The sequence below is a fragment of the Trachurus japonicus genome, chromosome 5 (assembly GCF_045865225.1).
Source record: "Trachurus japonicus isolate A0001 chromosome 5, Traja_1.0".
Classification (NCBI taxonomy): domain Eukaryota; kingdom Metazoa; phylum Chordata; class Actinopteri; order Carangiformes; family Carangidae; genus Trachurus; species Trachurus japonicus.
Window position 1 is genome coordinate 13,305,791 of NC_140911.1, and position 16,309 is coordinate 13,322,099.

At 43.1% G+C, this 16,309-nt stretch overlaps 1 protein-coding gene across 32 annotated transcripts in view; it reads right to left on the reverse strand.

The window, feature by feature from the left end:
• The window catches only part of foxp1b (forkhead box P1b), a 149,116-nt gene that overhangs the window by 9,197 nt on the left and 123,610 nt on the right, over window positions 1-16,309 (reverse strand). For all 32 annotated transcript variants that reach the window (XR_015035839.1, XM_085776425.1, XM_085776419.1 and 29 more), the window contains 6 exons: window positions 11,869-11,976; window positions 7,465-7,552; window positions 6,116-6,199; window positions 1,700-1,904; window positions 1,417-1,493; window positions 687-788 (listed from right to left, as the gene is read on the reverse strand). Coding sequence is in view for 31 of the 32 variants with exons in the window: in XM_085776425.1 (XP_085632551.1) it covers window positions 687-788; window positions 1,417-1,493; window positions 1,700-1,904; window positions 6,116-6,199; window positions 7,465-7,552; window positions 11,869-11,976 (664 nt within the window). In the remaining variant the exon portion in view is untranslated. The remainder of the gene's footprint in view (window positions 1-686; window positions 789-1,416; window positions 1,494-1,699; window positions 1,905-6,115; window positions 6,200-7,464; window positions 7,553-11,868; window positions 11,977-16,309) is intronic.

Consider the following 16,309-nt stretch of genomic DNA (forward strand, 5'->3'; position numbering starts at 1 on the left):
TACAGAGTGCATGTGTATATAGTAAGAGTGTATGTGTGGAAAAAGAGTTGTGGAATCCAGTGTTTATAACTCCAATGTGCCCCTATGGAGGGGCTGTCAGTAAGTGTGGGAGCTGATGGAGGCTGGGGGGATGGAGCAGGGTGGTGTGTGTGTGTGTGTGTGTCGTGTTGGTCTCATCTCACAGATCAACTAAGGCTTAGTAGGGGCTTTCATCACTGTCTTTCCCATTAAAATCTCACTTTCTCTGACTCCAGTCATCTCTGTTTTTCAGACTAATGTTTTGTTTTCATTACATGCGTGCATGTGTGTGTGTGTGTGTGTGTGTGTGTGTGTTTGTGGCCTAGTAGAAAACAGAGTGTTCCCTTCTGAAGTGAGTGAGGGACTCAGCCAGGAGTCACTGGCAGAGCACTGCTAAGTTAAACTAATGCCACCCACCCTTTCTCTTTCTTGCTCTCCTTTACAAGAATGCACATATTCCTCTGCTTGGTTTCTCTGTGTGGTTCATGTGTTTGTTTAAAGGGTGGTTCATTTGGACAGAATAAGTGGGGGATTGTTATGTATTTGTGTAAAGGTTCATTTCTGGAGGTATTATGCATGGCTATCATTTAATTCTCCCTAACGTCAACACAATGTCTCCTTCTTCTCTGGTACCGATTTGAAAGAGTCAGGAGGAACAGCAGAATTACCTTCCACGTCGCTGCGTTGCGCCTAAAATATGCAAACATTCGTGTGAACCAGTTGTAGATTTCATTTAGTGTTAGCTGCTTTTCTGGAGATTCGAGGATTGCCTGGATGAGAGACAGTGACAGAAACAAACATTTACAATTTTGCTCCCTTCACAAAATGATCAATAATTCACCAGAGGCATGCAGGTTTGTGTGTTCTCTTGGGGAAAACAAGTTGCCTATGTAAAAAGTGCACTGTGTTTATGGGAAGTCTCCTCTGCTGCACTTTCTGTTCAAAAAACGGCAGATTTGAATACATTTCCCCTTGTGGGTGTAAATGAAGGGCGAGCGAAAACATTTCTCAGGCAGATTACAGGGCAGCAATTATGGCCAGCGCAGATTAATTCCTGAGATCCCAGATTACTACAGCCGAGCGATAATTGACTGGCCATCTTAAAACAGGTTCATCCCTACTGTTGTGTGAAATGAATTTGGTAATAATCACAGCCACTGAAATGCTTAATCAAATGCAATTGTCATATGTGGCTGTTTTTTGAATCCCGTACGCATTCTTGCACTCATTTGAAGACGGTTAATCTGCCCTTCAGTTTAAATTGTGTTGAAAAGCGAACAGAGAGAGAAGTCAGACAAAAGTAGTTTAGTGACCTTCTGTATGGCACAACGTAAAGTCGCTGTATCTCTGCCATTTGCAAATCAAATAAGATTAAAAAAGCTCAAGCAGAGTCCTTACCTGTCTTATTAGTGAGGCGTACGTGAACGGCGGTCTAACATCTGCATTCATGTAAAACTCTTTGTTCTGACTGAGATCTGCACACAGGGCACAAACACAAATGGTGTCAACATGGGATTAAATGATCGGGTGTCAACAGTAATGTCCAATTAGAGGCTGATAACGCAAATTAAAGCGTGATTACATGGCTGTGCGCGTGTGTGTATACAGTTGCGGTATGTGTGGCTACGTGGTTATTAAGCAGGACAGATGAGTGTGACAGTGTGTGCACATCCCGCAGTACCTGGAGAGATGGGCATGTTGTACTTTTCTGAGTAGCGCCGTCGCATGGGGCCCATGCTGTGGAGGCTGTTGGCTGTGATGACAGAGTGGGTCTGGGATAGGGGTGTGAGCGGTGCCGTGGGCGTGGTGGGGGTCTGGGGCAGGCTCAGAGGAGGGGAGGCCTCTGGGGCCGACTTAGACAATGTGACGTTGGACACCAGGTTGAGCTGAGGAGAGGAAGTCAGAGCCGGACCAAACAGACAGAGACACACAGACAGACAGACAGACAGGAGCTCAGTTAGTCTGCTAATTACCCCTGTGTCTCAGACACCTCATTGACTATGCACATCTCCTCTCTAATTGCAGGTGGGACCTGAGATGATCCATGAACGTTTGCTAAATGTTTAGAAAACAACCCTGGAGCCCTCCACTCCTCCACTCTCCCTCTCCTCCTCCTCCTCCTCCTCATCCGTTTCTTCACACTCTCCACTCCCTCCCTCCCTTCCTCCTTTACTCACTGCCGTGTCAGGCCTGTTCCCAGCTTTCTGTTTCGCCGCCTTTGTTTAATCTTTTGTCCCGTTTGGACGACCATCCCCACCCCCCCTCCTACACCTCATCTCCCCACTGTGGGTCTGCAGCGTGGTAACCGGCGAGGGTTGAGTAGTGGAGGGAAGATGGGCGGCCCGAGCAGCTCTGAAAAATGACAGTGTGATTCTCACCTACCGCTGAGCAGCCCTGCTAATAAGGCAGACAGAGGAAGAAGCCAATCTGGGCTAATTACAAGCTGAAATTTTATAATGAGGACTCTAATTAGGAGCTGCTTACAGAGGTGATCTGATGATTAACTACTGTATCTGACTGACCTCCATCATCAGAGCCGTGATGGCCGGAGTGAAAATGGCATTTTCACGGACAGCCTTGTGCAGAGAATATTTGGTATCACCACTGAGGCCTGTGTGTGTGTGGATGGGATGGGTGGGCCGAGGAGAAGGAGGGATTTAAGTAATAATGGCTACAAGGTAAACTAATTATGGCAAGTGCTCCAAAGGTATAGCATGGCTTCCAGCAGCTGTGGCGGCTGCGAGCCAAGTGCCAAGCCTCCGTACTGAAGCAGCAGTCAAGTGGAAAATTCTAGCCTGACCCCCTGCTCCAGCTATTAATTGGCAGGAAAACTAATGACACATATACATATTCCCACAAAATTGTTCTAATTGCTAATTTGCCAAAGGAGGCCAGTTTCCAAATTAAACATGACTTCAGACTGTGAGAAAAAGAAAAAGGAAAAAAAAGAGCACAGAGGGAGAAATAAAGAGCGGGAGAAGTGGAGAGAAGACATCTCATCGCTGACATCATTTGTTGGTTACAGGGGATCAGATGTCTAATTTCTGCTGATAATGGCGGGAAGGTGATGGTGGATTTTAACATCTGATTCTACACAAAAACGCTGAACCACCAAATTACCACTCATCACCAACAGGTATAATAAGGGAATTTAAGACTAACACATCCAGAGTGCTGCCAAAGTAACATTTTTTTTTGTTTCATTTTATTTTATTTTTACACACATTTCTATTGTTTAAAAATTAGGCATTTATCAATTATTAAGATGGAATCTGCTTTGCTCTTTGTGTTTTCTGACTCTCCCATTTTAACAGACGTGCGTCCAAGTCCTCACAATGTCTATTTATGTCTTGGAGGGTGAACTCTGCCTTTTTGGCCGAGTCTACCCAAATAATTTGGATTATTGCTGGGATGCACAAATGCACACTACATCCTCACCAACGGTAGCAGCAGAAGATGTGTTATTCTCAATCATGGACAAAATAAATCACACTTGGGTTTGCGTGTTTCTGACACAATGCTATCAATAGAATGGGGCTGCGGTGTTGACTTCTCTTCCTGTGGATTAGCAGGCTTTGTTTCATGTTTCATCCATATTCCCTGGCCATAAACACACAGAGGCTTCAACAATAGGCCAGACAGGCTGGTAATAGCCTTGCCTTTGTTTGCCTCACCATTTGGGCTCACTCCAGTGCCTAGACAAAATGAGACTTCAGACTGAAATTAATTAAATGGTAATTGGTGATCTAATTATACTGGCTTTGACTCGGCAAGCTGCTAAAGAAAATAAACAAAAAGTCCCTCCTTAATTATGTATGGCGTAAAAGGTCAGATTTCTGACAAGAATGCTTAGTGACACCGAGTACAGACACCCACCCACACACACAGAGGCAAACACATACACACACAGAGGCATACACACACGGAGAGCCACGCACTGCTAATGTGGCACATTTTGTTTTGATCTTTCCCCCCGCCCCCAACCACCTCTGAATAATAAAATGAATCCTATTCATTTGAGGTTGTGCATGCACAGTATCAGTTTGTTTGTCTTTAATTATAACTAAATGTAAACCAGCAAACTCATCTGAGCTACTTCGCTATGACAGCTGGCTACTTAAACATGCCTTTATTATATGCAACAGCACAGAACAGCAGAAAAACAGAACTAGTAATTACTGCAAGAACACAATTGTTACTTCAGAGTGCCTCTGTCTGCAGTCAGCTCTGAGAATACTTTCATTCAGCATCTACTCAAAGGAGGCTTTTTTTTTCTGGCCACCTCTGATGCTGCAATCCTACTAAAGCCTGAGTGGGGCCACTGGCCCTGACCTGTGTAAGGCCACCACTCACCCATCCGAAGCCAGACATATTTATCATAGCATTTCATAGCAGCTCCCAGCAGGAAAAGCGGCGCTGGAGAATGGGAGTCTATTTATTTGAATAAAAATCCCTGCTCGCCCCCTTGAGAGTGTTAACGCTGAGCTCTGACACAGCCATTCTCACAGGCCCCGGGGAGAGAGGAGAGGTAGCGAACTCAAGATGCTATCTGCCGCCCCTACCACTTTTCATATACAAATGTCCCTGTGTCAGAGCCCTCGTTTTGCACTCTAATCTACACAATCAGTGTGTGTGACACAGGCGCAGCTTTAACAGACAGCCTATTGTCGTTCAACATCTCCAGGCGCTTTATGTTGACTGGCCGCGCTGTGTGGAGCGCACATGCAGCCTCCGCACGTCAATAGCCGCCTCTCTGAGTGTAAATAAATGATCCAAGCTGCACAGAGTGTTCACAGACAGGACGCCTGCATGTATATTGTGCGTCTGTGCGCATGATTTCAGTTTCACACCCTGCAGTGAAATGATCTTTACACATTTGGCTCTCTGAATGAACTGTCATACAGATTGAATTATGGTCGTGAGGCCCTTTCTTAAACAAGACAAAATAGCACAGACACTTAAATGCCATATGTTAAGCCCCTGCCCCTATAGGGAAGGGATTAAGCAGTGGGCTTTATGGCATGGCATATATTAAGAGTGATAAGCATGATGTTTGGAATGTGTCACAAAGATAATACATTGATTTGCTGTTACATTTATTAAGGATTTCAGTTGCTAACCAGTAATCCACATCCTGCAAGACTTGCAAGAACACCATCACCTCTGTTCACAGTCCAGTGACAACAGTAACAGTGCAATCTGACTGCTATGCCATACACAATTTAAATAAAATTAACGTTAAAACTAAAATGCTGGCCATTTTTTTCTATTTTACCTTGACCCCAAGATTCTGTTCATATCTGACCTTACCAATTACTTTTACAGAACAGATAGCTGAGGGCAATTACTGATAACTTTTCCAAACGAGGGTTGAAATGTCTCCAGAGACGCATCTGTTATCATACAAAATCAATGTCAGAATCCAAATCAGCAGGTGCTACTAACACCTCGTCTGCCATCAGCAAGTTTCTTTTAAGCATGACTTAATATCTTATAACCACATAGTGTATCAATCAATCAATAATATCCTATGTTCAGCCCTCATTGGAAATAGGAATAGGAAACAGTTTTAATGAATATGTTTAGTTGTTTCATTTGAAGCATTGTTTCATTTTATCAACATTTTTCTTCCTTTCAGATTTTTCAACATGTATTGTTAAGATTTGTTTGGTATTTAATAAATGTTCCTTTTTTTTATATCTGATGTTATCTGGCAGGAAAGCACTTTGTCACGTTGGTTTTAAAAGCACTAAACATCATATTGTATCTTGTTATGAAAATATTATATTTGTTATCTTTTATTTCGATTTTCCGCTACATTCTCATCTTTTCTCTCTGCACAAACATGCGCTGCCTCTCTGAAGCTGCCACAGAGCAGTGCATCCAGTTCATCACAGACACTAAATTGAATCTCGGATGTCAGCAGATGTGGTCCAAACAATATTTACTGCCTCACTCAGGAGAACAGCTGTTTTTATTTAGCAGATAAATAAGAAGATGGAGGAAGGGATTAATGAATACATGTGTGCCAATTAAGACAAACAAAAGGATGGGGGGGAGGGACAAGAGAGAGACGTATGACAGGGTCGCTACTCACCGGCTGTGGCGTGGCTTTGGGCTCCGTGGACTTGACATGAAGGTGCGTCATCATAGCTTGCAGACGCTCTTTGTCTTTCGCTAGCTGTAATGAGGAAAAAGAGCATGTTACATTTTTAATGAACAAAATCTTTATCTGCGCTTTTATTAATTCCATGCATCCCTCTGCCGTGAAGGCATCATTTGTCATGAGGAGTGAGGAGAACAAATCGTCCGTCTAATTATTTGTTTTTAAAAAGCCTTTGTTAACACCTCTGCACTTCAGCACAATCTACTGTCTCCAATTCAAGGTTAAAGTCTACTGCGTCTCATTGCCAGTAACAAGCCCAGGTCCTCTCTACCTGTCTCAAACTCAGTGCTGTGTTAGCTGCCAGCTTGAATTATGGTGACAGGCTGCATGCAGAGGAAGTCTGTCTCTGATAAACCTTCACTCTATCCCTGTGGATAATACACCAGAAGAGCGGAAATAACAGGACGTTGGTCTGGTGTAATGTTTGAGAAACTGAACTCTCATTGTTTAAGGTTAACCTTCTGTAAACCACAACTGTTTTATGGTCATTATCAGTCATTTCTGAGTATTATGTAGCTAAACACAAGTGAATACTGCATGAAGTCTGGAAGGCATTACATTCCACCCTGACTTGCATTTACTTTGCAACCATAGAGGCCGCTAATTAATAAAAATACAGTTTAATGAAATGGTTGGATTTACTTTGCCCTGTAATACCAATAAATAAGTGCAGTCTTACATTAGCATAGTGGTCTTGTTCACCATTACAGAGACACACATATGACTCAGTGGCCATTATAAAGCCTCCCTAATGGAATGACAGTAAAGCTTTTTTTCCATAAGTGCATTCTTAATGTACACACACATTTCTCATAGAAAAAGACCATTCGAGACCAATTGCAATAAAACCATTGATTACCGCATCAACAGTTTTCTGTGGCCGGCTACAATAACCTTCCTGTTCCTTTAACCCACTCAACACTGAGGGCCCACACCACTGCTGCCGAGTCATTTCATTTCACAAGTGTTTTATTGTTGGTGCCAAACAGTTAAAAGTCATAAATAACTTTAAAACCCAGTAAAATTCAAAATGTAATTATCTTCCCTACTTAGCCCCGGGTCCTTCATATATCTTTTCCTGCCTGCATACATAACACATTTTTAATGACTGGTTACTTGCAAATGTACAGAATTATTTCATTCTGCCGCCCCCCACCCTCCACGAGTGACCCCGTGGCTGATATCAAGCGGACGAGGGAGGGGTTCAGGCAGACACTGAGGAAGTGTCAGGAAAAGACGACACATAAATATTTGGGCCAAAACAAACGCGGAGACAATACCTGCAGCTCCAGCTGTTGTACGACCTGCATTTGCACCCGACACTGGGCCGTGCTCCTGTCATCCAGGGCGTGCTCATTGTTAAGATGCCTGCGGAAAAAAAAAAAAACACACGAAAAAACTGATGTCAGTTTCACGTTGACCGTCTGCAGCCTTTTAGATGTGAGAGACAAAAAAACCCTGTGATGTCTGCTTCAGTGACGCAACCTGGTAATTGAGGCACAATGCACAGAGAGTATGTGGCAGCGTTTAGGTAAATATTATGCAGAGCTCCAACATTAAACAAACAGCGAGTTGCAAAAAATCACACACACAATGTCTGCAGAAACAATTCTTTTAACATGCACGGATGACACTCAATATTTCATAGCGGTCATGTCTGCTTCTACTACCGTTCACAGATAAGAAGAATCATTCAAGAATTTCAGGTTGGACTCCTTTGCTAAATTATGCAGCAGCTCCCTGCTGCCATTTCTTCAGGTTGAATTTGCCCTTTCTGCTTGTGCTTTTTTTTTTCTGTTAATTTTGTCGTTCAAATTAAAGTCATGAAGCCAAATGCAGAGGACAACAGGACGAGGAGATGGGATCTGTCACAAACTTGAATTATGGATATAATTATGCGTGATTATTTTATACTGGGAAGATGTTCTCTTTTCCTGTACATTTATAACTAATCTAAATAAGTAGCTTGCCGGGCAGCAGGCAGGTTTTTTTTTTTTCCTGTGATTTATATAAAATGGTGGAGATAAGGTTCACGAGTGAAGGAAATATGATTGGAGGAATTTTATCAGCCGCCGCATGAATTACTGTTTGAAAATGCTTATGCAGGGGCATTTCATTAATCATTTAATCATAATCCGAGCAGGATGTTTGAACTGATTTCACAAATACCCTTTCATTTCACTACTTCATTATGCTCGCTAATGGATCCAATATATTATATATATCATAAATTATATCACATCTTCGGTGACCATGTAGGTCACTGTCACCAGGCTGGCGCCGGCAGACGGCAGAGAGGTGTGTAACGCGTCTGCCTTTTCAAATGCACTTTTTCTGTCATTTACTGCAAATCAAAAATAGCCAGAGTCAACCTGTGAAGGTGCGGCGGCAGCGCTGGCGTTATGATGGCCCAATAAATTTGACGCCACTGGTTTATGTACAGACAACACATTTGTGCATTAAACACCACACATACACTCAGAAAACAGACACATGTGGGGGGGCGGGGGAGAGGAAAATTGATAGTTCTCTGCTTGAAATGGTGAAGGTTTCTCTTCAGCTTTTTCAACCTTGGAGGTGAACGATTTAAATCTTTATGGGGAGCGTGGTCTCTTCCCACCTGCGGGCCCTTCTTTTGTGTTTTGATAATGCATTTTTCAAAATGACTGTGATATACATTCGGCGCTTTGATGTTAATTATTGTGGCGAAAAGAAATTAAAATTATTTAAAGAAAGCGTGGGCAATAACCTCCCTCTCCTGAAATCAATTCAGACCTCTCTGGGCTTTCCATTTGCTTGAGTCAAATAAATGCCCATTTAATTAAGTAGCTCGGAAAATGAAACTGGTAAACATTTCAGGACATCTTACTAAATTTGAAAGAAGAAAATAATAGGTAAAGACGTTTCAGCTTCAATTTAACTGGCACAGACTGAATTTTCAATGAAGGGTGGCCTACGTGAGCAGCTTTGGAATTTCTCTGTTCATAGGAGACATGTGCCCTGCTTCTTTTCATCCTTTGTTACATTCCACTTTATTTCTTCTAATGACATGGAGAGTCACAGTGCATAATTAATAGGAAATGAAATATTCAAATGGCCCTAATGCAGCCTTGAGAGGAGTGTCTGGACACGGGAGCAGGGGATACAGGGAATTGACATCGAGAGAGAGTATGAACGTTGGCATGTGTCACTTTCTGGACTTCAAATCAAGCCACTTTTAAAAGCTCTCTGGCAGGATGACCGTTTCTAATGTAAATTGCCACAATAAAACAAGTTAAACAGACATTCCTGTAACAGTCTGCTTTTTACATATCACTTCGTCTTTTTTTCTTTTTTTTGTCTTTACCATTTCTAATTATATAGACTGAACCCAGAGCTTAAGGGTGTCTCTAAGGAAGGTTTATCTTCTTGACTCCTTGGTGGATTTTCAAATTAAATGCACACTTCTTGACAGTTGTATTTACATTTAAAATGCTTAGAAAATTGATGTTTAAAAAATAGTCATAGCTTTTATTTTTTACACTGATTGCAAATTCAAATTTTTATGTCTGTAAGAAAATGTATGTTTTTTAATTCTACATTATTTTACCCATGGCTTATTTGCATGTGTGTTTTCAGTGGTTCGGAGCTGCATAACTTACAGAAGAATTACCACATGGTGGGGAGGTGTGAGAGAGAGAAGTTTTTGTGGTTTCAGCAGACAGACAGTGCAGCACTAGAGGGCACTGCAGTGTTTCACTGGCTGTGACCTCTGACTGGACACTGAAGAGAAGGGTCTTGACCCTCATAAAAACACCAGGCTCTGCTATGAACCCAACCACACCCATCTGTGCGCTGATCCTGAAAACAGGAACAGGGATTTGGTGCTTTGTATTTATCGAGATAGTGCGCATAGGTATGTAATGTTTTCTTTAAAAGATAGAATAAATACACACACAGTTTAAAACAACATTTCAGTCCCGTGTTAGTTGTTACTGTTGGCATGTGGAGCTGAAATCTGGTTGACGTTAGAGTCCTCCTCACCTTTCTTTCTCTCTGGTACACAGTACACCGTGTTCTGCTGACTACACACTCAGCAGACACACATACACACATACACTTGTATTTTCAACATTTCTCTCAACCTTAGGAGACTTTTGTAAGAGCTTTATAACGTCTGATGTACTCTTTGTTTTTATTTTTGATTCTTTTTGGAGGCCGGCAGTATCAGTTGCTGGGTTTCATGTGGAAGTGCTTAAGGGTTTGAGAGTTAACACCTTGGTGAGCTGCTCGCAGTCTTGCCTGCTGTTAAACAAAGGCAGCTTTGTGGAGACTCTCCCCAAATGTTTTCTTAACATGTTCCAAGCAGTTTGAGCAGGCAACTAAAGTAAACAAGATGTTGCCATGATAAAAACACTTGTAAAAACATAGCAGAGTGCACTTGGAGACTTTTTCAGGCAGAGCTCTACCAGGCGCACTGAATTTAATTCCCCTCTCTTCTATAAACAAAGGGTGAGGCAATGTCAGAATACAATAAATAGTGATGGATTTAAGGGGTCACTCCCAAAGCTGAAATATGCGAGTCTGTGTGTGTGTGTGTGTGATACGTGGGTTAATAACTCACTCTCAACAGGAAGTATATTAAATTAAAATTAAAATAAGTAACTGCCTCTTTTTAATCTTGTACAGAGCCTGTACTGTACGATCCGGTGTGGTAAGCTTTTCAAATGCAAACTGTGCTCAAAGTGGATTTATACAAATGATCAAAAGAGGATTCAAAATGTTGACAAAGACGATGAAAACTTTCAGCAGCCTGCGAGGCGTCCCCTCTGCAGCACCTTTCTCTCCCGCGTCTGTGAGGAAACCGTGTCTTCGCTGAGGGCTTGTTTTAGGATAATGGAATTGTGTCATATCTTGTTTAAAGTGCGACTAATCTGGGGTGACAGTGAGCCATTGATCTGCTGCCACGACGCAGATGTTTTCATCCTCCCCGTAACCATGGCGCTGTTATGTGTTGGATTACCTAGAGCGCGCTGCACACCGGCTTGATTAGTAAACCAGGGGTCTGACTCAGACGGGGGAGAATCATGGCACAAAACAAAGGCCTGCGTCAGGCTGGACAGAGTCAAACGTTGCACTGTTGTTCACTCTGCAGAGATGCTCCACAGCAGGTGAGGCTGTGTTCCTCGCAGCTGTCTAAGTCTACTGTACACCTGGATGATCTGAACATACCGCTGAGGTTAGAGCATCGAAGTCAAAGAAGTAAAGCCTATAGGGTAGGAGCAGGAAAAACTCAAAGACAACTAACAGAAAGAGCTGAGCAGGGCAGTCAGAGCCACACACACACAAACACACACACACACCAATCCTCCTGTCCAGTGACAAGGGCAAACATGCAGAGCGCCCTAAGTGTGGGCTGCCACAGATAAACATCCTACCGTTGTTTGTTTGGGAAAAACGGCCCCCGTCACCATGGGAACTGTACTTATCACAGGAATTAGAGGCCCATGCCGTTCTCAGAAGGAGACCCCGCCACAGTACCCTTGTCAAGAGAGGGCCAACCCAGGCAGTGACACTCAGGGATAACAACCGGCTGCACCTGTAGTGCCTCTAAGTTGCCGGGGGTCATGAAACGTGTAATCGACCCAATACGAGGACACACAAAGTGCGATAGAAGTGCACCTCCGACGATCGCTTTTACTTACTTGAGGAATGAATGGAAATCATCAAACACTGCCTCGCATCCGGGCCACTTGCAAACACCGTGGCCGTAGAGAGGGTGACTGTGCGGGGAATGCTCTTCTAGCGTGGATCTGCAGGAGGAATTCACACAAAGAAGAGACAGTTATCAATAAACACTGATCAAAACTTTTCTGAAACACAAACACTCACAGGCTGGTGGTCACATGAAATGTCAAAAGTTCAGGCATGATGGTTAAGCCGATGCGTCAGGTGTGCGTAGTGTATGTTGCTTCCACATAAAAACAGTGGGGTTATTTAATCAATGAGTCTTGGCCAGTATGGAATCAGTGAATCTGTGTGATCTCTGCTTGCTCCTTTCTCAAAAGAGGGGCCTCGTGTTGTGATAGCACAATCAAATCAATATGTAATTTTTTAGTATCACTGAGCCATGGTGTAATTCACTTTGATCAAGACTGCAAGGCCCCCAGCCCCCCCCCCCAGTCGCTGCCCGCTGCATCATGTCCCAGAGCCCACCTGGAGCAGTCTGTTCCACAACATGAAACTCCCAAAAGCATCAGGCACTTTCACACTGTGCACAAACTGTAAACATCCCCGCCTGGTATCAATTTATCTACTGACCAATCCATGTCACCAGGGGCTGACAAGCAGGCATCTATGGGGAGCTCATGGCTTCGTACAATCAGTCTAAATAGCAGCAACATCCCTGAAAAACAAACTTTACAACATCTTCCATATGTCGAGAGGCGTGCAACCACGGCTAACCACAATCAGCGCTGAGAGAAAAGCGCCCTGTGTGGAGGCTGTGGCTGCGAAGAGAGCGAGACAGGCAGCCATATGGACACAGGCACTATACAAGACACACAACTTTCAGCTACAAGAGCCTGGGGGACTGGCCTATATCGCTACCACCTGTGCTTCTGGTGGCTCGTGAGCACAACGCTGCTGCTCCTCCTCCAGTCTGAGCCCTGCTTTAAGACAGCAGGCCGGATAGGGAGATTCATTACACCACTGACTGTTGTGTTGCCATGTGGGAATAACTCCAGCCACTAAAATCTCATTCATATACATAGATTCAAAAAGAGATAATGTCTAATACTGCTACTTCGGGGGATGTCTTTAAGGATAGCGGAAAAATAAATACAGAAAATAATAATTTTTTTTTTGCATTGCTTAGCCAATCACCCATCTGCTGGGATTTAAAAATGGATGTAAAATGAATTAGAAAAAAGGGAAAGTAATCTAACCGTGGTGTGCCAATTTTGCGGGATTAAACAAACTAATGTTCAGATTAAAATCTCATTTGTATCAATGTTAGTAAAACTGTACCTCAAGTAGGAAATTTTAAAGGTCGTCACAGGTTTCCTTGTGTTATAATTACTTGCTTAAGAGTTCACATTGTTCATAACATGTGATAATTGCATTGCAATTAGGAAGCAGTCAAGCATTCATGAATGTGGTTAGCAGCTTTTTTTCTCCCTCTTTTTAAAGTCTGAATTTTTTTTATTCAATTATGAATTATGCATTCACATTAAGACCTCTGTTTTGATACAGCTAATAAATAGATGGCGGAAGACCTATAATAATGAGTTTTTAACAAGGAAATGTGTGGACTGGTGAAGGTAACACTGGTTTTTAATTTAAAGAGATCCTTTTTTAATTCTTTGCGAGCGGGCTTGTTGGTTAATTCTGTATTAATAAGATATTGAAATGTGGAGTGCGCTGGGAATCAGTGAGCACAAAGCGCGGTGAGGGGCTGGCGGCAGAAGAGCCCTTTTAAACGGTGGATAGCTAAACAGTAGTAAATGACAGAATTTACACCAAATGAGCTACATTAGTGTAATAGGAGAAGAGTGTAGGATTCATGGGGTTTTTTCCCATTTGAGAATATGTTCAGGAGAAAAAAAAGAAAGAAAGAAAAGAAACGCTCAGCAGCTCCCTGCGTTGTGTTAAATTTGACTCTTGCACCCACGACAGGTCTGTCAGGATGTTATTATTGTCAGACAGCCCGGGGGAAGAACACTCTAATGATCTTGTAACAGCGACGAGGAAAACCGTGTCATCAGCTTCCTTTAGAGGAGAAAGAACATTAAAGTGCCTATAGACCCGGACAGAAAATGTGCAAACCTTCCAGGTGTTGTGCTGTGTTTATGTGTAGACAGACAGGAGGAACCGCACACAGAGATGGCTTCAACAGCTGGTAGCCAGTTGTTTTCTAGTTCACTTCTTTTGATGAGATGCTCTGGGCCATAAACAAGTCATGATCTATGGCATCGTGTGCTGATGGACTCAATCTATCAGCAAAAAGTGGGAAGATTGATGTCCGCCATGCTATAGGTCAGAGCCTGGGAAACCAGTCACAACACTCTCCTTCACTGCTGGTGCTGATGTTAGGCTATTCCCCTACGTCTGCCCCCCCCCCCTTATTCACACTCTAGGCCTTATACTTCATCCTTTCCTATCGTCTTCACTGTGCCACTGCATGCCTTACCCTAAATGATTTAATTATCTTTTTTTTTCCTGGTGTAAGACAAATGAAAGGCAAGAGAGAGATGGGAGTGCTGTGCCAAATCTGATTATTTATCTCTTTAACAGATTGCTGTGTTACAGTCCCCGAGCTGTGGTTACTGATGGTTGTTGAGAAGTAAAGTGGGCCAAGTGCTTTGTGTGAGGATGCTCCCCATTACAAAACTGATGCAGCACTGTATTGGGAATTTGTGTCAGATACAGATCAGGCACATTTCATTTAAATAAGCAAATCATTGAATAAAGATGACCTGGCTCACATGGGTATATCTCTATCTATGCATCGCAGTTCGTGGGCAGGGAAAACAACGTGCACTGACAGATTGAGTGACTCAGACCCTGGTCATATCGGGGATGTTATTCAGACAAACACAAACCCCAGCCAGCTTTGCCCGAGTGTTCTTTGAGACAACTAAAAGCAGGAACACGTGCCTCGTCTTCAGTGTGTCAAACCGGCAGTGATTGAATTTCTCCTCCTTCCTTAAGACGGAAGTGCAAAGCCAGTGAGTGATTCCTGTGGATGCACTTAAGGTTTTAGTTGCAGGCGTCGTTGTGCCTGGGCAGATTTTATATGACACATGAAACTAACTACATGGTACTTAGGGCCTGCTGTAAACCAATCTGAAGCCAGTCGGGAAAACAGGCCCATCAGCAGAGGCTTGTTTCTGTTGCATGACAAAAGGACTTGCAAAACCGCATCAATTAAAAGTTCATTAAGTTCAGCACTGGGAGGATGAGTGGATGCTCTCTATTTACGCCCAGGCCGGCCCAGCCCATTATCTTCAACCTGATTATTCAAATCCCTGGATTATAACACAGACGTTTTCTCAGAGCCTTGCTTAGAATAATCATACTTAATAATATTTCATTTTTCTTCCCATGGAGTCTGATTAGAATTGAGTCTGCATCTTCAAAAGAGAGTAATAATGCTCTTGATAGTTGTGCAATTTAAGCTTTCCAAAATTAACACGAGAGAGGATTATTGGTTGTGTGAATCTAAATTTGCATCATTCAGCATTTAATAAAAGGATGTTTACGCTCATTTTCTATCAGGCATCTGCTTTTAGTAATTGCACATTTGAAACTCCGGCTAGGTAATCCACGACTTCCTGGAAGCAGATGTGGTGGATGAGAATCACCTGCTCAGTTTTCTGACAGATCTAAGATACTGTGAGAATATTCAGACTGAGACTGCCTTCTTCACTTAAGCTTGTGTTAAACTGCTGTTGACATCCTCTTTAATCTCTGACAGTCAGCGTGAGGCAGAGGGGGCTGCCAGCTCTTGCGTTATGTCTTCTCCGATGTTTCATGGAGCCCTCAGCTGAGGCTGGATCTTGCCTTTCACTGCCATCGATGCTCACCTTGTTTGCTCGCCTGCGACAATGTGTGATGGAGTGAGCGAGTCAATATCCTCCCCTCCAATTTGTCTTTAGCTGCACAAAAACCCAGACATTCAGCAAGACGCTGGGTTGAAAAACTGGAAGCCTGTGGATACTGTCAACTGTGGGAGCAGCTAATGCCCATTTTTTTAATTTTATTTTTTTCCCCCCCAGCTGTCTGTGCCGGTAGATAACTTTGAAACACAGTAAAGAGGATGAGTCTGTACAGGTACTGGGTCATCAATCTATTTAAAAATGATACTTGAAAAGAAATAGCTGCTTTCTGTTTGTATCTCTTCATCAGTGAATCATGGCATTTCCTCTCCATGTCACTCACATCCTCTCTCCAGCCCCCCGCTACCAGCCCCTCTTCACCTCTAAAGGGCCCGCTGGTTTACTCTGCTAAACATGTTTTCATCCGCATTGCTTTCATAATGACGCGTAGGTTTTGATCACTGAAACACAAGTCAGATGTTATGCAGTGAGCTCATGGTGCCTGGAGGCTCCTCACTAGCAGTTCAAAGATCAGGCTTTGGTGCAA